Here is a 22,080-nt window from a genome sequence, read left to right as displayed (position 1 = left end):
AGCAGTGGTCACTGGATAGCTATCGAGAATGAGAGATGATTTATTGAAACGTATAAGATTCTGAGGGGGCTTGACAGGGTAGAGGCAGAAAAGATGTTTCCCCTTGTGGGGGCATCTAGAACTAGGAGGCATAGTTTCAGAATAAGGGGTCGCCCATTTAAAACGGAAATGAGGAATTTCTTCTCTGAAGGTTGTGATTCTTTGGAATTCTCCACCCCAGAGAGCTGTGGAGGCTGGGTCATTGAATACATTTAAGATGGAGATAGACAGATTTTTGAACGACACGGGTGTCTAGGGTTATGGGGAGCAGGCAGGGAAGTGAAGTTGAGGCCAGTATCAGATCAGCCATTGAATGGGAAAGCAGACTCGAGGGGCCAGGTGGCCTACTTATGAGAATACGAACCGTAACCTACGAGCATTGAAGCTAACGATTGCCTCAAAGACCAAGAGGACTCACTGAGAATAAAATATCAATACTGTACTTTTTATTAGCTGATGGTTAAAAAGCTGATGAAAGGATACATGACAATACAATCTACCTATCACGAAAGACATGTAATTTGGATGTTTCAGGGTGCACAGTAACACACTTACACTAGCTTCTTCAGCATGTCCCCTCCCTGCAAATAGCATCTCTTCTTTAAAAAAAAGATATACAGTTTAACTAATTAAGAAGGTAATTAATACGTTCATTTCAAAGACAGTTAAATACAAAGACTGATTTTTTTTTTTACATATACAAGGAAAACAGGTTTGTGGTAGGTGCGAGAGGCTGGACCCAGAATTAGGCAACACTTTACTGTGTATTGTACATCTCCTGTGGGGAGTTGAGCTGCTATTCGTCGAATAGCAAAGTGCCGTGTGACATTTAGTCGGGTTAGCTGAACTGTTTAAACAACCGGTCTAGGATTCAGTGCACAGCTTATATGTGTTGAGAATATTTGGCCCAAGAGAATATGCGCTTGACTGATTCCGTGCACGCCAAACCATTAAAACCCAGCTTATTGCAATAGAATCGCAATGAAGAATTTAGCGTGTCCTAGGAAGATCTGATCAATCGGAATCAAGACCACTGCAATCCATGTTGGAGGAACTACTCGAGTCTACGTAAATCCTTCCAATTCATTTGGAAATTAGCATGCCATAATACTTTATACATACAGAATTAATCGATCCAACTAGAGTCTGGTCTTTATGTATAAACCCCTTACACACAGGCTCAATTTGATATTCAAAACTGCCAAGTACTCCACTGACTACATAGTCACAGAGTGGGTTTGAATCAAAGCACCAATGTCCACTGACCAGGAGATTTTCACCCTTGTAGTTGAGGTTTACAAGCCTGCAAACTATACTCTATGTTTTTTATTAAATCACATTATACTATTTGAGCAAACTCATTCACTTTGAAAGGTAATACAAAGCATGACACAACACACACACACACACAGGCAGACACGCACACACACAAATGGTGCTTTGCAACAGCGGGAAACACAGGCTGCACGTTTGGCCACTCTGAAATAAATCCAGATCAAGCTTAATCCAAATTCATTTGAAGTGATAATACACCTGCGCAAAGAACTTTCATTTCGATTCACTTTGGATTAATCCTAAATTTTTAACCTAGATCAGCTGAGTTGGACCAGACCTCTTGCTCTACAAGCTTTTTCCCTCTGGAAATCGAGCATTACAAGCGGCAATACTGCAGTGCGCAGGGTCAAATCACAAATAATACTGTCCAATGTAAAAGTGTGTGTGGGATGTCATCCAACCGAGCTCAGTGAAACATTTAAGCAACCCTTAGTCATTGAATTAGAAGCACAATCCCCGATTCCCCCCACTCCAATGTTCCAGCACAACAGATTGATAGAGCACGAATAAGGCCGCTTATTTTGCCCCGTGTTATTACACAGAGCAGACTGCACCCTGGGATTTCAGAAGACTTGGTGAAAGAGGTGACTGACTTTAGTCTACCCGAAAATTAAACTGTAGCTCAATTTCAGTTGGACTTATCACAGTGAGTGCACTGCACTTTTATTAACAGATGTGCCACATCACAAGTAAATCCTATTTCATTTGGTTTCAACTGGATCACAACTGGTCTTCTGGCTCAACTGATGAAAGTAGGCAAATGTAATGTGATTATTTGCCATGAGTGACGTACGTTATAAATGTCAAATCCATCTATAATCTACAGTCCACTTCAACTCTTTCATTGTTGAATATCCTATGTCGTTAATACTGCTTGTTCAAAAGGATGTTCTTTTTTGTAGCTTAAATTCTTTAAAATACAACAATTCCTATTTGGTACATTCAGAAGAACAAACATTTATCTTGTGACGAAAAAGACATCACGGCGCATCTGACATGTAGAATTTACACCTTGCTTCCTAGTTCAATAAACTGTAAAGATAAGGTGGCATTGTGACTAACTATATTCACTTACAGATCCCCAAGCGACAATTTCAAAAGCTTCACAACACATCAACCACACCTTTTAGACATTTTCCTATTTTGAGCATCAATTAATAAGAAATTTAAATCTTAAAAAGAGGAAGGGATTGTACTTTAGGTCAGACTTTAAAAATCAATAACATTAAGTTAAGTTTCACCATTATCTCAAGTGATAACACTGAAGAAATACTAATGAAACAAAGCTGAAATGTGCTTCAAATAACAGCCCAACTCAGCTCCGGAAAGAAAGCGAACACAGAGAGTGTGTATTACTAAATCCCAGCTTAAGATTGTTACCTGTAATAAGCGGCCGGCTGGTTACACTGCTCGAGTAGAGTGTTCAAGGTAATGGGAGCTCATCTCAAACGCCCCGCATACTTTGTGAAATGGAGGAGGGGTAAATAACTTATATAGACCCTTAGCAATTTGTACATCAAGATATAAATACACCTCGTTAAAAAGGACACAATTTCTGAAATGATAGAACTAATACTTTGGAAGCAAATTAAAAGGTCAGGAACCTGATCAACAGGTTCTAAAGGTATCAGTGCTCCAGCATTTCATAACACTTTCTGAACTGCAAGATTGGATTATACCTGTTAAACATTCGAAATATCGGCTATTGTAAATATTATGTACAGTTCATACAGAACTTAAATAAAACTTTAGAACGCACTGTGTAACATCAGCCAGCTGTTACTAGTGTTCCGCATTGAGAGATGACACAAGGTCCAAGAACATTACAACTGTGTGTAATAAATAACGATTGTAGCAATGGAGTACACCACCAGGTCAGTCACTATACCATATTTATATTTGTAATAAAAATATATTTGGCTGAGCTATAAAAAGGTCGCTGCTATCCCACGAACAATGGAGCTACCTCTCTTCTACACAGCATCATTGTAAAGCAAACTCCAGAGTCTTCATACTGGGTATCGTGCTATTTAAAATCCTCACATCAGGAATAAATCCACAACATAACCCCAACTGGATTCCATCACAATCCAACTAACCAACCAAAAACACGCTCCCTTTGGCCCCGTGCATGTCTAGATCCAACTTCAAGTGTGTACCCAAATGTAACCCATCTCAACACTCCGTCCATCTGTCCGTCCATCCCCCCCATCGCAGTCGTACTCGTCATCCTTCAGCCATGCCTCACTGTCACAGGATCCCACAAACTAACCCTGCAGTGACACACAATGCCAACCCCTAAAGCCAGCGCTGAACACATAAACCTACACATCCTCTGGTCACAGTCCCATCCAAAACATCCATTTTCGCCCCTCACTGACATCAACAGCTCATTTGTATACGAGCTGTCTATGACTTACCCCACCAACACACTCTGAGCGGCTGGCAACTCGGCATCTGCTGGGAGCGCACTTGCTCGATAACTTGCCCAGAGAGAACTCCTGGCAGTGTGCAATGTGACTTGCTGAGCCCAATTCAGGTGGCTAGTCCAGTTAACACATGGATTTGGTTGGTACCTTTGGAAATTTACAACCATCTGACAAGAAACGTTCCCTCTAATATTGTTTTGGGTGACGGTCAATTCAAATTACCCACATGCACTGTTTGTCCATTTAAAAGCCTGTGAGCTGGCAGTGTGGGACCTCCAGGCCATTGAATGGCCACGCAGCTTAAGGGGAACATTGCTGACAGGTATGCACAGCATTAGATTTACAGCACTGTAACCGGCACTGGTCGCACCAGTGCACGGAAGCACTTTACAGATAATGAGTAGAAAAATAAATTAAACTCTTTCACTGGAGTTAGTGCAGTGTTCGAGGAAACTCTGTTACAATCAGCAGCAAACCCTATATATTTACACAGACTTCAAAAAACAAAATGAATTTGTCACTGTGCACCGGACCTGAATTTTAGGAAATATGGGAGCCTTACGACAGGAAAAACTGTTTATTTCCTTCAAACAGATTATTCTACACTAATCCATCCGACTCGGATTCTTCAGTGTCTAAGCTGCAGATACAAACAGACCTAAAACGATGTGAATACTTGACTTTTTCTCGGCTTTTTGTACATATTAACATATTAAAACAAAAAGTAAAACAAAAAACAGCACCTTGTGTACGATTTCTCCACAGAAGAAATGCTTCAGTATACAGTATTTGGAGTCAGTTGTGAATATGTCACCGAGAGCACAACCCTTGAGCTGAGAAAGCTGTGGTAACTTGGAAGACCCACATGTCCAATTTAGACACGTTTGCACAAAAATGATGGCCAGCTCTCAGCAGTTTCCAGGGAGGCAGGAGGTGCTGCTCTTTTTTTTTAAAAAGATAAAAAAGATTCTCGATTATTCTTGAATATTCTGTCCCTCAGTTTGTCAAGAGTGTAGTTTATATACATATGTGTATGTATTTTTAAAATACATGTTTAAGACAGTCCACATTTGTAGCAGGGATTTTAACCCTGGGACGTTTCACAGCCGTACATGGGAAATGTTTGCGGGAGTTCTGCGTTGCAGGATGGGGATATCTGGTGATGCAGAGGCTGCAGACAGTCAATTATTTGATATAATCCAGCCGCAACCTCTTCATCTCCACATCGAGCAGGAAAGAGTAAACTGAGGAAGCCACAGAACTAAACACTATCTAAATGTATAGGAGGGTCACTGCACAAACACATCATTCAACTCGCTTCAGATTACATCTACATTCGATAACAATTATGCACTTCTATATATAACTGTGGCAGTGTTTCCAAAAGACTGTGTTCGGTCAAAAATTATCAATCTCTTGTCTTCTATTTGAATCAGGAAGAGCTGGGCATCTTGTCACAGACAAGCTCCTGCTATTGCAACTTTCATCAGAAAGAATGCACAAGAGCCAATAACTGGACAAAGCCAATTTTTTGCGTGTTTTGCTTTCGAAGATTCTGAACGAATGCACTGAATCACGTCTTGGATTCAGATATTAGTCTTCTGAACTAACTAAAGTTCAGCTCGGTGAACTCAACACCTGCTTTCGAAGCATTTATTAAATTACAAAGTTAGAGAATATGATAAAACGTTGCCCGACACTGTGTCCAGCCCCTGATGTGAGGTTAAATACAGCATTCACTGTCCATTTACAATTTACTGACAAAACGGTGACGCAGTGGGGTCGAACCCTTTAAAAACGTCCTTCAAGGAGGTTGCGTCCTGCTCGCTCTCCCCAGGAGGACTGTTCCCACCAAAGGGACTGCCTGAGCCGGATTTACTGGCCTGCTTCACCTCGGAGAACTGCGGGTGAACCAGTCCAAACAGAGATGGCACCGGGAGGCTGTGCAATCCGGTTTGTCCCGGTTCCTGTATGGGGGCAGCAGGAGCCACTGGTTTCGGCCTGGGTCTGTTGTAACTATTGTATCTGTCCGTGGGAGTTTCGGAACTCGATTTCTCTGTTTCCAGTTGATCCAGCGCTGACTTCCTTACAAACAATGGCTCTTTTGGCTTACTTGCCCCTTTAGGGACGTCCAAACCTTTAAGCTGAAGGTTAGCTTCACTGGAAGACTCGGTGCCTCTGATATTTGCACTCTGGGTGCTCGGAGTTCTTGGATCATACAAACTAATACCACTCAGCATGGAGCTCTGTCCTCCACCTCCTCCTCTGCTCTGCCCACCAGCAGTAACCAACCTGGGATCATATGGTACAACACCCAATTCCTTCGCCACCGGCGGGACAGGAGGCTCATTCTGCTCCGCGGGCTTTCCGGATTGGGAGTTAGAGGTTTGGAGTCCGCCACTGGACCTCTGCAGCCTTGGGTCAGAGGGAATCTTTCGTGTCCTGGGGTCGGAAGGCTTGTCGTTCTGCGTGGTGGCCTTGGTCGCTGAAGCATCCACACTCTTCAATATTCGAGTCAACAAGCCCAAGTCTGGAAGGGAAGGACTCGGGGCTGGCTGGGGGGGCTCCACGACTGGGTCAGTGATGCGCTGTCTGGGGTCCGAAGGCCCAGTTTGCGGTGAACGGTTCAACCGGAGGGCCAATGCTGGGAAGGGCACGGAAACAGCAACAGGGTCGGGCTTAGGGATGAGCACTGGGATCAGGTCCTCTGTGCTCCACAAGATACCTTTAGCAAAATGAGGCTTCCCCAGGGTGATGTCCATTTTAATATGGCTAAACTGCTTCAGTTGAGACCTGGGATCTCTGAGTGTGGAACCAAGCAGAGGATCGAGAGGAATTATGACTGCCCTGTCCCTCAGAATCCTCTCCCCATCCTCATCATTAATTGCTACTGGAGGCTTCACATTGGCGGCGACTGTTTGATGGACAGCCTCTGTTTTGGGCACAGTCACAGTCCTGTTTTCTGCAGCAGCTGTATCGGATCCAGAACTTCCCGACGTGTTCTCCGTGCTGCGAGATAGCCGGGGGTCCCTGGAAACCCGGGGGTCCACGGGCCGATTTGCACTCGACTGCCTCTCCTTCTGCAGGCGCGGATCAGCGCCACTCTGGCTGCTACCATTCCCCTTGTTATGTGCCACCCATGAGGCTTGCACTGGAGGTTTGCTGGCAGACTGCTGGCGGAGTGTTTTTAATATGCAACTCATACTACTTCCACCGTCGTCTTCATCACTTGAGTACCAATTATCACCATCACCTACAAAACACACAGCAGCACATTACTTTATACTGCAAGAGCTCTTTCAGTTTGAGGTGATCGCTTCTCTTCTATTAAGTTAAGTGCACAAACTTTTATTATACATTGTGGTGTAACTTAGCATCGATTGTTAATCCCCATTTCTCTACTTTTCTGCTCCCAGTATAGCCATCATGTAGGTCGAGACAGTTTGAAACCTTGAGAATGACTGAGAGTACCTCTAGAGGTATAAAAGATAGGAAATGGTAAAGAAAAGGTATCACTACTTCAAATTAAATCACAGAAATCATTGCAAGGGGTCAGGGGTTCAAATTGGAGAACGGTCAACGTAGAACTGATGTCAGGAAGTTTTTCGTACACAGAGTATATGAACCATGTAGAAGAGAAGTCCAGGCAGAGCAGTGAAGCCAAAGCCACTGCTCTAGTTTAAACAGGATGTTGGGGTGGGGATGGCGGAGAAAGTGCAGATTCTTTCTGCATTAATCAGCCAAATAGCTTTTCCCCCGCCGTATTTATCTTGAAAATCATGGACTTTGTGGTGTCAATATTGGCCTGTATCAGGCAGTTGGAGATGCACTTCACATGGTGAAGTCAGGTCTGTCTGCAAACATGTATGGCAGCCCACCTTATAGTCCGACAGAAACCATCAATACTCTCAAACCGCAATGAACAGCCTCTGACTGTCGTCTTGAAGTTAGGATTCAAATTCAAGCCAGTGAATGGAGTCTACCATTGGAACTATTTGGCTAACATATTAAACATGGGTTTGAATACAGTGGGTGCAGTTTACTCCACACGATGTATGAAATTTTCAGGGTATTTGCAACAAGCTTTCAAATATTGTGGGCAACAGCCACACAGTACTTAAGGATGACTGGGGAAAAAAAATCTGCTTACTTTCTAGTTTGATTGAGGCTTGCACTGGGACATCGATTAACGTTATTTACTGTACAAAGCCCAACCAGAATACAAAAAGCACTACTTGCCCGCCTGGTTCTCTTTCTCCCGCTGGCTGCTGTCTGCTCTTCTCTTGGCTTTCTCCTCTTCCTCCTGCTGCTTTTGCTGAATGCGTAGGAAGAGTGCCCGCTGGGCTGCGGGAAGGAAGTCCGGGATATTCACCGCTGCTTTCTGACCAGATGGGACACCTCCATTCTCCTCCGCCTCCATTTCCTCAATCGGCGGCAGCAAAACGGGCTGCCCATCTCCTTCCTCCATCTCTTCATAGTCACCTGGCACAGAAAGGAGCAAGAGCAGTGAGCAAAGAGCGAGAGGCTGATTATCCTCAGACATCGCAACACATTCAGTCTAAAAGCTTCTTCAAACAAAATAACTTTTACTCGTTTCAAAGCAAATCTAGATGTTCTTGTTGAGTAGCAGGTCAATTGTTTGGGCGAGTCAACCTATTTCATAGGAGCTAACTAGAGCAGTAATTGTTCTATGTGGCTTATAGTAGGTGGGCATAAAGATGGAAATTGCTCTAATTCATGTTTGTGAAAGTACAAACTCCTCCGTTTTCTCCCGAGACGACATATCGCCTACACCAGAGAGGGTGGAAAATCATTGTGCTCTTCGACTATATGCTGGGAGGCACACAGCAGGATTCTGGGGCGACTGCCTCTTCCATGATTTCTGCCCATAGAGGCAACAGCAGAAAGGTCAGCCAGGTAACTCAACATGACAGAGAACGGGGAACGGAAATCCAAAATCCCCAATGCTTTGATGAAGCGCAAGTGCTCCAATGTTTCCACAGCTAAAATACGAATTGATTGTGAAGGAGGGAGTACTTTTAATTGCCAAATGTTATCCATCTGTATAGTTGGAAAGAGAGTTAAAGAATGCCTCATATTTGTCATTCGCTTCTCTTCCCCCTCTTGGAGAGCCACCAGGTCTGGTCTCTACTTGCACCTGCTACAATGATGCATCAATGGGCAACCTGCTTGATCGCTACACACCACCTCCTACTGGACAGGGAGCATGTGGATGCTGGCGAGACTCTTGTGTTTCCCCAAAGTTGAACAACCTGTCAATACTCCTTGTTCAGGGTCACAGATGGTGAGGTACTATGGAGCAGCTGACACACAGAACTGTATCTTGGCATGAGACGGCAGCTTCAGGAGAGCTGTGAAAATTGGAGGTGAAGGAGACAATAAAACTGCCTAACACATTTCTTTTCCCTTTATTACATTATTAATGGAGTTCAAAATACACTCAAAATGGAGCTATTCTCACACAATTTGCGAGGAAAGATGTAATCACAGCATTATTCTACAACACTCAGACATTTACTGTCACAGCAATGATAAACTAATTGACCATATGGGTCCTATTAAGAATCAAGCTACATTTTATAAATTAGCAGTAGACAAGCTTATTAGTAGGAATATGAAAGAAGTGGGAACAGTACATGGCTCATAAACTCATTCAATTCATTTCAAATGGAAGTACTTTGGACTGTCTTCCAGACATACTTAAAAAAGTAATCTCCATGTTGAAACAGTTTAGATGGAGATAAGGAACAATAAGGGAAAAAAGTCACTGGTGGGCGTAGTCTATAGGCCCCCTAACAGTAGCAACTCTGTTGATCGGAGCATTATCCAGGAAATAGTGGGGGCTTGTAAAAAGGGAACAGCAATAATCATGGGTGATTTTAACCTCCATATTGATTGGACAAATCAAATTGATCAGGGTAGCCTTGAGGAGGAGGTCATAGAGTGCATAAGAGACGGGTTCCTTGAGCCGTACATAACGGAACCAACCAGAGGGCAGGCTATCTTAGATCTGGTCCTGTGTAATGAGACAGGATTAATAAACAATCTCCTAGTAAAGGATCCCCTTGGAATGAGTGGTCACAGCATGGTTGAATTTCAAATTCAGATGGAGGGTGAGAAAGTTGGATCTCTAAGCGTACTAAGCTTAAATAAAGGAGACTATGAAGGTATGAGGGCAGAGTTGGCTAAAGTGGACTAGGAAAATAGATTAGAGTGTAGGACAGTTGATGAACAGTGGTGTACATTTAAGGAGATATTTCACAACTCTCAAGAAAAATATATTCCAGTGAGGAGGAAAAGGTGTGAGAGAAAAGATAGCCATCCGTGGCTAACTAAAGAAATAAAGGACGGTATCCAATTAAAAACAAGGGCATACAAAGTGGCCAAAACTAGTGGGAGGACAGAAGACTGGGAAGCTTTTAAAAGCCAGCAAAGAATGACTAAAAAAAATGATTAAGAAAGGGAAGATAGACTTTGAAAGTAAACTAGCACAAAATATAAAAACAGATAGCAGGAGTTTCTATAGGTATATAAAAAGGGGGAAAAAATGGATAAAGTAAATGTTAGAGGACGAGACCGGGGAATTAGTGATGGGGAACATGGAGATGGCAGAAATAAAATAATTGCGCATTCAAAAAAAGCCGTGTGAATTTTACCTATTAAATTGCTTGAAAATGTTTGAAGAGGATGCTCCACATATATTTGTATGATATCAAATCTTTATGTTAGCTTCCTGAATATATGACTAATGTGTGCTGAAAATACAGGATAATTATGCAGCACTGTATTCCCTGGACTGGAAAGGTATATAACTTGTGTCCTACCTCCTTCTCCATCTTGACCAGGGTCCATCTGCATTCCCTGCTGTTGATAATAGCTATCATAGAAATTGGGTCCAGAAGGAACAGGGGGCATCAGCCCTGGATCTCCTTGCATGAATGGTGCCATTGGAGGGCCCAGTCCCACAGGTGGTCCTGGATTCATTCCAGGGCCCAGCGTAATCTCCTCTGGGCCAGGGCCTGGCATAGGTCCTGGCATCGGGCCAGGCATGGGACCTGGCCCTGGTCCCATCCCTGGAGCAGGTCCTGGCCCCATGGGAGGTCCTGGGGACCCAGGTGGTCCCGGAGGCCCTGGGAATCCAGGAGGTGGTGGGGGGAACCGTGGCCTGTGTAGGAAAAGATAAATCAATGTTATTCTCAAACTCGTGCTTGATTTGCAAACTGCGGTCTTACACAACATCTATTCTTTGAGGACAATTGTACTTTTTCTGCATCAAAACAAACATTAACAGCAAGTGGTGCCTTAGTCTCACAGGAGTCTGAGAGTTCACCGGTCTACATTCAAAGGCAGATCGCATGGTGACCGTTTCAATTTTATATGATGGTTCCACAGCTCTCATAGCTGAGCTGCTCCATTCAAAGAGGAAAGGCCAGAAATGGCAGATCTCAGGAAATGGAAAACAGTCATCATCATAGGCGGTCCCTCGAAACGAGGATGACTTACTTCCACGCCGAAAACAGATGAGTTCACAGGTGTTTCAATGAAAGCTTTAATATTCTGGATCCTGAACATAGAAAATAGGTGCAGGAGTAGGCTATTCGGCCCTTCTAGCCTGCACCGCCATTCAATGAGTTCATGGCTGAACATGCAACTTCAGTACCCCATTCCTGCTTTCTCACCATACCCCTTGATTCCCCTAGTAGTAAGGACTTCATCTAACTCCTTTTTGAATATATTTAGTGAATTGGCCTCAACAACTTTCTGTGGTAGAGAATTCCACAGGTTCACCACTCTCTGGGTGAAGAAATTCCTCCTCATCTCGGTCCTAAATGGCTTCCCTCTTATCCTTAGACTGTGTCCCCTGGTTCTGGACTTCCCCAACATTGGGAACATTCTTCCTGCATCTAACCTGTCTAACCCCGTCAGAATTTTAAACGTTTCTATGAGGTCCCCTCTCATTCTTCTGAACTCCAGTGAATACAAGCCCAGTTGATCCAGTCTTTCTTGATAGGTCAGTCCCGCCATCCCGGGAATCAGTCTGGTGAACCTTCGCTGCACTCCCTCAATAGCAAGAATGTCCTTCCTCAGGTTAGGAGACCAAAACTGTACACAATACTCCAGGTGTGGCCTCACCAAGGCCCTGTACAATTGTAGCAACACCTCCCTGCCCCTGTACTCAAATCCCCTCGCTATGAAGGCCAACATGCCATTTGCTTTCTTAACCGCCTGCTGTACCTGCATGCCAACCTTCAATGACTGACGTACCATGACACCCAGGTCTCTTTGCACCTCCCCTTTTCCTAATCTGTCACCATTCAGATAATAGTCTGTCTCTCTGTTTTTACCACCAAAGTGGATAACCTCACATTTATCCACATTATACTTCATCTGCCATGCATTTGCCCACTCACCTAACCTATCCAAGTCGCTCTGCAGCCTCACAGCATCCTCCTCGCAGCTCACACTGCCACCCAACTTAATGTCATCCGCAAATTTGGAGATACTACATTTAATCCCCTCGTCTAAATCATTAATGTACAGTGTAAACAGCTGGGGCCCCAGCACAGAACCTTGCGGTACCCCACTAGTCACTGCCTGCCATTCTGAAAAGTACCCATTTACTCCTACTCTTTGCTTCCTGTCTGACAACCAGTTCTCAATCCATGTCAGCACACTACCCCCAATCCCATGTGCTTTAACTTTGCACATTAATCTCTTGTGTGGGACCTTGTCGAAAGCCTTCTGAAAGTCCAAATATTCCACATCAACTGGTTCTCCCTTGTCCACTCTACTGGAAACATCCTCAAAAAATTCCAGAAGATTTGTCAAGCATGATTTCCCTTTCACAAATCCATGCTGACTTGGACCTATCATATTACCTCTTTCCAAATGCACTGCTATGACATCCTTAATAATTGATTCCATCATTTTACCCACTACCGATGTCAGGCTGACCGGTCTATAATTCCCTGTTTTCTCTCTCCCTCCTTTTTTAAAAAGTGGGGTTACATTGGCTACCCTCCACTCCATAGGAACTGATCCAGAGGCAATGGAATGTTGGGAACTACATATTGAAGGGTGGAAGATGCCTGTGCGTGGATTTTTTTAACATGGGGTGATCGTTGCACACAGCCACCACACAGGCTTGACAGAGCTAGGTCTTAGTCCAGTGACAAGGGTTAACCAGGACAATTGGAGACCAGCTCTGCTGCACGGACCTAGTGCACACACATATCGCAGTGTGGGCTGGCTCGTGCTGCCCCTGGGCCCCAAACTCTCGCCTCTCCTGGGCCCCGATCACATCCCTCTATGAACTCTGGTAGAGGAAAACAATACAACAGCAACAAATACTTCCTACAAAGTTTCCCTCTTGTGGCATCAGGAACATCCACTTCAGGAAAGGTCTGGGTGAAGAAGACCCTTCGATTCATTTGATCTCATCCTCTACCAATGCCAACCCATTATAGCTTTTAACATTCACTAAACATGTAGACAGCATCTCTGAATACTCCACTCCCTCAAAACTGCATTGGAGTATCAGCCTAGTTTATGCGCTCAAGCCCTGGTGCATGGCTTGAACGCGACAATCTTCAACTCAGGTTGATGGTTAATCATAGATGGAAACTGGCCATCCTATCGATGGACCAAGATGTTGTGAAGTCACATCGCGGACAGTTTGCTACAAAATGTCTGCATTTGGGATGACTTCAAACATTAGTATTTAAGCGTATAAGACAAGCAATGGGCAGCAACGGATGTTAGTAAGTATATTACTTATGGTCATTAGTTTGAAAACCAGTATGATATAAACCGAACACAGCATACTGTAAAATTAAAGCTATTACAAAAATTGTTCTTCACAAAAAGTGCACCATCCATAAAAACATGTGATAAGAGGGAAAGCCCACTGGGGGTCCAACAAGCCTGCAGCCCACTTTTAGGTTCAACACAACCCCAACATTTCAGCCATATTCTTTAATCCCCTCTCTCTCCAGAAACAGCTCGCTGTGTAAATGCGCTAAGAATTCTAACTCCAGTGATTCAGCACTCTGCAACAGATTAAAGATTTCCTGCCTTAAACTAAGGGAGCAGGGTGCTCTGACCAACGGATTAAAGGATTAGAGCTACTGATATTGTGTCATTAATGGCACAAGCGTTAGCAATTCCATCACACCATATAGTACACTTTTAAAAAAAGACCATTTAACAACCAGGGATATAACTATATAAACAAGTTCATATAAAATAGACTGGTCAAAATCTAAGAGTAGGCTACAAAATGCATACCTCATTCCCATTTTGTGTGCTAGATGTGGAGTGGGTTGAACAACAATCTCAAAGAGTGAGGGGATCTTCTTTTGACCTGGTAGACATGGTGGCCCAGGAGGTGGCGGGCATGGAGGTGGAGGACCTATTGGTGGGGGACCAGGTGGCGGAGGACCTGGGGGTGGCGGTCCCATCATAGGAGGTCGAGGAGCATTGGGCATATTCGAAGGAGGTGGCATTGGAGGTCGAGGTGGTGTGGGTAACAACCCAACTCCAGGTGGCGGCTTCGGTAAGGGAGTGATTCCTTGTTTCTTCAGCTCTTCCACTTCCTTCTCGTCCTCTGCACCAGCTTCTGCCTCACTGGCTAACATCTGATTGAAATGATGAAAAATCACCAAGTTAATGACCAGTTCATAGAATGATACAGCACAGAAAGAGGCCAGTCGTGCCTGTACCGGCTCTTTGATAGAGCTATCCAATTAGTCCCACTCCCCACCTCTTTCTCCTTAGCTCTATTTTTTTTTTCCTTCAAGTATTTCATAGAATCATAGAATGGTTACAGCATGGAAGGCCATGCGGCTCGTCGAGCCTGTGCCGGCTCTCTGCAAGAGCATTTCAGCCAGTCCCACTCCCCCTGCCCTTTCCCCGTAGCCCTGCAAATTTCTCTCCTTCAGCAACTTATCCAACTCCCTTTTGAGAGCCACGATTGAGTCTGCCTCCACCACTCCTTCAGGCAGCGCATTCCAGATCCTAACCACTCGTTGTGTAAAGTTTTTCCTCATGTCGCCTTTGGTTCTTTTGCCAATTGCCTTAAATCTGTGTCCTCTGGTTCTCGACCCTTCCACCATGGGAACAGTTTCTCTCTCTCTACTCTGTCCAGACCCCTCATGATTTTGAACACCTCGATCAAATCTCCTCTCAACCTTCTCTGCTCCAAGGCGAACAACCCCAGCTTCTTCAGTCTATCCCCGTAACTGAAGTCCCTTATCCCTGGAACCATTCTCGTAAATCTTTTCTGCACCCTCTCCAAGGCCTTCACACTCTTCCTAAAGTGTGGTGCCCAGAATTGGACACAATACTCCAGTTCAGACCGAACCAATGTTTTATACAGGTTCATCATAACTTCTACGCTTTTGTGCTCTATACCTCTATTCATGAAGCCCAGGATCCTGTATGTTTTAACAGATTTTTCAACCTGCCCTGCCACCTTCAACGGGTCTCTGTTCATGCACCCTCTTTAGGATTGAACCCTTTAGTTTATATTTTCTCTCACTCTTTCTACCAAAATGTATCAGTTCATACTTTTCCGCATTAAATTTCATCTGCCATATGTCACCCATACCACCAGCCTATCTATGTCCTCTTGAAGTCTATCCCTCTCCTCCTCACTGTTCACTATACTTCCAAGTTTTGTGTCATCTATAAATTTTGAAATTGTGCCCTGTACACCCAAATCCAAATCGTTAATATGCATCAAGAAAAGCAGTGGTCCTAGTACCGACCCCTGGAGAACACCACTGTGTATCTTCCTCTAGTCCGAAAAACAACCGTTCACCACTACAGTGTTTCCTGTCACTAAGCCAATTCCGTATCCATGCTGCCTCTGTCTCTTTTATTCCATGGGCTTCAACTTTGCTAGCTGGCCTATTGTCAAATGCCTTTTGGAAATCCATGCACACCATGTCAACCGCATTATCCTCATCAACCCTCTCTGTTACCTCATCAAAAAACTCAATCAAGTTGGTTAAATTTATCCAATTCTCTTCCACCACCCTTTCAGGCAGTGCGTTCCAGATCATAGCAACTCGATGTGTAAAGAAATATGTTTCCTCATGTTGCCTCTGGTTCTTTTGCTAATCGCCTGAAACCTGTGTCCTCTGGTTAGCGACCCTTCTGCCACTGGAAACAGTTTCTCCCTATCTATTCTATCAAAACTATTCACAATTTTGAACACCTCTATCAAATCTTCTCTTAACCTTCTCTGCTCTGAGAACAACCCCAGCTTCTCCAGTCTCTCCACTTGACTGAAGTCCCTCATCCCCAGTACCAATCTACTAAATCTCATTCTTCCTAAAGAATTGGACACAAACTCCAGCTGAGGCCGAACCAGTGTTTTATACAGGTTTAGCATAACTTCCTTGCGTTTGTACTCTATCGTTCTATCAATAAATAATCCCTTTTTTAACAGCCATCTCAGCTTCTCCTGCTACCTTTAAAGATTTGTATACATACACCCCCAAGTCTCTGATCATATTCCCGAGAGTTTAGAAGAATGAAAGATGATCTAATTGAAACAAATAAAATTCTTAAGAGGCTTCACAGGGTTAATGCTGAGAAGATGTTTCCCCAGGTTGGGGAAGTTAGAACACAGGGTCACAATCTCAAAATTTAGGACTGAGATGAGGAGAAATTTCTTCACTGAAAGAGTTGTGAATCTTTGGAATTCTCTACCCCAGAGAGCTGTGGATGCTCAGTCGTTGAGCATATACAAGGCAGAGGTCGATACATTTTTGGGAACGAAGGGAATTAAGGGATATGGGGATAGTGCGGGAAGGTGGGGTTGAGATAGATCAGCCATAATCTTGTTGAATGGCGGAGCAGGTTCGAAGGACCAAATGGCCTACTCAAGCTCCTATTTATTATGTTCTTATGTACACTTTTAAAATTGCAACATTTAATTTATATTGCCTCCCCTCATTCCCCTACCAAAATGCATCACAACACTTTCCTGCATTAAATTCCATCAGCCTTGTGCCTGTTCATTTCACCAGTCTGCCTCTGTCCTCCTGAAGCCTGTTACGATCCTCCTCATTGTTTACTACATTTCTGAGTTTCGTATCATCTGCCCTGTAGATCCAAGTCATTAATATCACAAAGAGCAGTGGTCCTAATACTGACCCCTGGGGAACACCACTGTATACTTCCCTCCAGTCTGAAACACTACCGGTCACCACTACTCTCCACTCTCTGCCCCTTAGCCAATTTTGTATCCATGCTGCCACTATCCCTTTAATCCCATGGGGTTTCATTTTGCTGACGGATCTATTATGTGGCACTTCCTAAGCAACTTTTGGAAGTCCGTATACACAACATAAACCGCATTACCTTCATCAACGCTCTCCGTTACTTCATCAATGAACTCAATCAAGTTAGTCAAATACGATTTGCCTTTATCAAATCTGTGCTGAATTTCATTTATTAGCCCATACTTTTACAAATGCCAATTAACTTTGTCCTTGATTATTGTCTCAAAGTTTTCCCACCACTGACTTTAGGCAGACTGGCCTGTAGTTGCTGGGTTTATCTCTCTCCCCTTTTGTGAACAGGGGTGCAACATTTGCAATCCTCCAGTCCTGTGGCATCACCCCCATACCCAAGGAGGATTAGAAGATTGTGGCCCGAGGCTCCACAATTTCCAGTCTTACTTCCCTCAGTAACCGAGGACTCTCCCCATCTGGACCAGGTGACTTTTCTACTTTGAGGACTGCTAATCTTAAGTAAATCCTCTTTAACTATTTTTATTCTATCCAATACCATGACTGCCTCCACCTTTACTGCTGCATTGCCACTTCTCTAGTGCAAAGTACTCACTTCGTACCTCAGCCGTGCACTCTGCCTCCACAAGCCGATCTCCTGTTTGGCCCCTAATCAGCCCTACCCTTCCTTTTACTGCCCTTTTACTATTTATGTATTAATAAAGACTTATTAAACCAGCATTGTGTTGTGAACCTGCAACTAGTCAGTCTACCTTCATTCTTCCAGGCAGTCAAGAGGAGACTTTGGTTATAATGGGGCCAAGTTTCCACCGACCCTTAGAATGGCGCACCTCCTTGAGATCCGCCGACATTTTAGAACAGAAACGGCGCCTATTATTTACCTTCGTATTTTCCACGCAGTCCGATCGATCCAGGCCCTTGGTGAAGTGCAACAGAACGCACTGAAAACAGTGCCGGGACCTCTGCACACGCATGCTAGAGTGTGCACACATGTGCAGTAGCTCCTCGCCCTCAGATTCTGTGCGCATGTGCTACAGGCGGTGTGGGAGGGGCCCAAAGCACGTCGCCCCTAGCCCTGGCCTAATGGGCTCCCCACTGCGACCTGTGAGGGAACAGTGGACTGTGAAAGCACAGACGACTATGGAATTTACCCTCGGTGGGAGTTCAGCCGGATAGTGAGTTCAGCACGGAGGTATAGTTGGGCAGGACTTTTTTTCACTAATTAATACTTGTGTGAAGTGAGTAAATGGAGTTGGATTCTTGCAAGAGTTTTGTACTAATGGAAGTTCAGGATCACAGGGCAGGCTCGTCTGTTTAACGTTGCCCCCTCCCCACCCTCTTCACACCGCCCCCCTCCTTTCTAACCCCCCCTCCCTCATCGGCGGCCCACTGCCTTCCCTTCACATAAAGGTAGGACTTCTATTTTTTTTTTATTTGTTATTGATTGATTGATTGCTTATTACTTTGGTCTTGGTGCTTTAGGTGCAGGGTTTCTTCTATTTTTTATTTGTTAATTAATTGCTTATTACCTTTTGTGCTTTGTAAGTCTTGGTGCTTGATCTGGGCAACCACAAGGATGCTACAAATGGCTTGGGTTAAGGACCAGAAATGAGCCAGGATTCTTGCTCTCGCTTATTACTCAGTGACCAACCACCTTCTGAAAAGTGCTCATATATTAGATTAAGAAGTTTGCAGACGACACTAAAATTGGCTGTGTGGTTAATAATGAAGAGGAAAGTCATGGGCTGCAGGAGGATATCAATCTACTGGTCAGGCGGGCAGAGCAGTGGCAAATAGAATTTAATTCAGAGAAGTGTGAGCTAATAAGGAAAGGGTATATACATTAAGCGGTAGGTCACTTAATAGTGTCGATGATCAAAGGAACCTTGGAGTGCTTGTCCACAGATCCCTAAAAGTAGCAGGCCAGGTGGATAAGGTAGTTAAGAAGGCATACGGAATGCTTGCCTTTATTGGCCGAGGCACAGAATATAAGAGCAGGGAGGTTATGCTTAAATTGTATAATACTTTGGTTAGGCCACAGCTGAAGTATTGCGTGCAGTCCTGGTCGTCGTTTTATAGGAAGGATGTGACTGCTCTAGAGAGGGTGCAGAGGAGATTTACTAGGATGCTGCCTGGAATGGAGAATCTTAGTTCATGAGGACAGATTTGATAGGCTGGGTTTGTTCTCATTGGAACAGAAGAGGTTGAGAGGAGACCTCATCGAGATCTACAAAATATTTAAGGGCCTGGACATAGTGGATAGTAAGGGCCTATTTCCATTGGTGGAGAGGTCTATTACGAGGGGGCATAGTTTTAAGGTGTTTGGTGGAAGGTTTAGAGGGGATTTGGCGGGGGGCTTCTTTACGCAGAGGGTTGTGGGGATCTTGAAATCGTTGCCTGGAAGAGTGGTGGATGCAGAAACCCTCACCACTTTTAAGAGATGGTTGGATGGGCACTTAAAGTGCAGCAACCTGTAGGGTTACGGACCTAGAGCTGGTAATTGGGATTAGATTGGATGACCTTTTGTTGGATGGAGCAGATATAATGGTAAGTCCTGCAGGGAATAGAATACAGCCAGGGTGATCTCCTGGACTAGTTTTGATCGCCTGGATGGGTCGGAGAGGAATTTTCTCCCTAAATTGGCCTGGGTTTTTAATTTTGCTTTTGCCTCTCCCAGGAGATCACATGGCTCCGGTTGGGGTGGAGTGTAGAATGTTTCGGTATAAAGGGTGTCACAGTTGTGTGAGGCGGATTGGTTGGGCTGGATGCTCTTTGCCTTTCCGTCATTGTTCATAGATTTATATGTAACCTTCAGGACTGCTGACTAAGGACCATGTGGCTCTTTGTCAGCTGGCTCGGACACAATGGGCCGAAATTTACATCTGCGCTGTAAATTTCTATGTTTCTATATATGGACATTGGCTGAGAACAAGATTGTGCTCAGATGTGCTCCCACATGATAAAATAACCTGCGGACAAGATCCAGAATCACAACTGAAAATGGCCACTGAAGCAAGATACCCAAGGGCTGCCACCATGGACCTGTATCCCAGTACGAGTCACTGCTGACTGGACGGGAGAAAATTGGGAACAGAAATCCTGGATTTGCTTTACCTTGTCCAGCAGCTCCCTGGTTTCTTCGGTTAGAAGCCTGTGGGAAAATTTGCACTCGTCGCCCTGGTAACAATTTCCAGTTGTATGGAAGAACTTGCAAGGAAATTCATGTGAAGCAGATTAAGGACAATAATTTTCCTGAAAGGGCAACAGAATTTTCTAACAAAAGCTCAAACCAAATTTTAACAATGCATTGTCATTCTTCTGAATTGTCTAATAAGAAACGGACAGGTCAAATCCCTCTCAAAACGTTTATTTTTCCCTGTTGAAGAATTTATGTTGTGTTTATTCTGTAGTTACCACAATCTGATTAATAGGGCTTGGCTCTAAATTAAACTGTGGAGGCTGGGGGGAGGGGAAAAGAGCTTTGCACAGACACTCATACCCACTCAGACAGTAAACCCGAAAGGTTTCGAGGAGCAGGTGCATTCTCAGAACTAGACAACAAATATTCAGCTCATGTTTATGAAGTAAGCATAAAATTCAAGGACACGCGAGAACGTTTCAAACTTGATTTGACATCCCAGTGGGGACACTGCTCTGTGCGGTGCTAAACCCAAACCCGATAAGATAGTCACCCTGAGGCGATCTCTCACCACTGAGCTCTGGTGTCAGGTCTAGACCTGACTCGGACGTTATACCATCTCTTCTGCATCACTGCAAAGTTGCTCTGAGTTGAACAGCCAAGGCCCAATGTGCAGGATACCGAGGTTAAAAATTGCAGAAGAGAAGATAAAGTTAACACCAAGCGTAAAATGTTAAAAGACTGTCGTAGAAAGGGGGGGGGGGGGCAATCAGTTCTACAGTTCAGAGGTCCTTGGAAAGAATGGATAAAGTTTGCAGAAAGAGCGGGTTCCTTTCCTTAAAGAAATGGGGATACATTATTAATTTCATTCTATGTACATCTGCTATTTGTTAAAACTGGTAGATCTCTCATGACATTAGTGACAGTCAGTCCGATGATACACTTGTTTAATAATGACAGGAGCATTATACCATGTAATGGGAAGTATATTATTCTGCTGCGGAGGTGTCTTTTGAAGACACAAGCTGCTTTACAAATAGTAACAGAGACAATCATTGCCCGTACAGCATGACGGTCTGCTGCGGTTTGTAACATGATTGATTGGAAGGTGATGGGGATTGTGGGCCAGGAGGAAGTTGTAGATTGGCAGTTCTGAGAGTTGCTGCAGCTAGGACCTGATTCGATAAGGTGTCACTGTCAGAAATTGGGAAATTGTTGGGATTGACGGGTTTATTGGAGCTGGTTCACTGCTTTGACTGTTGTTACCTGTGTAGCCAGTCCTGCAGCAAGAACGCACTTAACTTAAAGTAAACTGAGTTAGCGGCTGTGCTGTAAAGGCAGTTTTGTAAGTTATCCAATGCCTCGAGGAAACAATGGGACTTTTAAAACAAGCTGTAAGCAATGTAGGAGGAAATGATTCACACAGAGACACAGACATGATTGATTAACTTCATGAATATGCTAACCAAGGAAGTAGCTGGAGTAATCAGACAACACAATGACAACATCTCAAACTTTTCCAGTTCTGACGAAGGGTCACCGACCAGAAACAATAACTCTGTTTCTCTCTGCTGCCTGATTTGCTGAGGGTTCCAGCATTTTCTGTTTTTATTAACACACAGTGACATGTGTTTGTTTAAATTTAACTTACTGTCCTGTCCATTGAACTCCTGTGGTCAGGCTGTTAACAAGACTTACAAATCAACACAACATGTAACGACCCTGATTCCACTGAGTCTGATCGGTTCCCTCATCCTTTGGCAAAGTTACTATCAAAATTGTTGCTGAAGAAAAACCCATCAAAACACCTTTGTGTGATAATGGACTGTTCACTGAGCCAGGAATGATCCGTGGT

At 44.1% G+C, this 22,080-nt stretch overlaps 1 protein-coding gene across 1 annotated transcript in view; it reads right to left on the bottom strand.

Annotated features, from left to right (window-relative positions):
- Positions 1–497: 497 nt before the first annotated feature.
- The window catches only part of zc3h4 (zinc finger CCCH-type containing 4), a 52,024-nt gene continuing 30,441 nt past the window's right edge, over positions 498–22,080 (bottom strand). Inside the window, exons 8-12 of the mRNA XM_070867936.1 lie at positions 20,201–20,310; positions 14,112–14,461; positions 10,649–10,989; positions 8,043–8,285; positions 498–7,056 (exon numbers count right to left, since the gene is read on the bottom strand). Of these exons, the coding sequence (XP_070724037.1) occupies positions 5,558–7,056; positions 8,043–8,285; positions 10,649–10,989; positions 14,112–14,461; positions 20,201–20,310 (2,543 nt within the window). The 3' untranslated portion in view covers positions 498–5,557. The remainder of the gene's footprint in view (positions 7,057–8,042; positions 8,286–10,648; positions 10,990–14,111; positions 14,462–20,200; positions 20,311–22,080) is intronic.

Source organism: Pristiophorus japonicus, chromosome 26 (genome assembly GCF_044704955.1).
Source record: "Pristiophorus japonicus isolate sPriJap1 chromosome 26, sPriJap1.hap1, whole genome shotgun sequence".
Lineage (NCBI taxonomy): Eukaryota > Metazoa > Chordata > Chondrichthyes > Pristiophoridae > Pristiophorus > Pristiophorus japonicus.
This window is presented reverse-complemented; position numbering and strand designations above follow the sequence as displayed.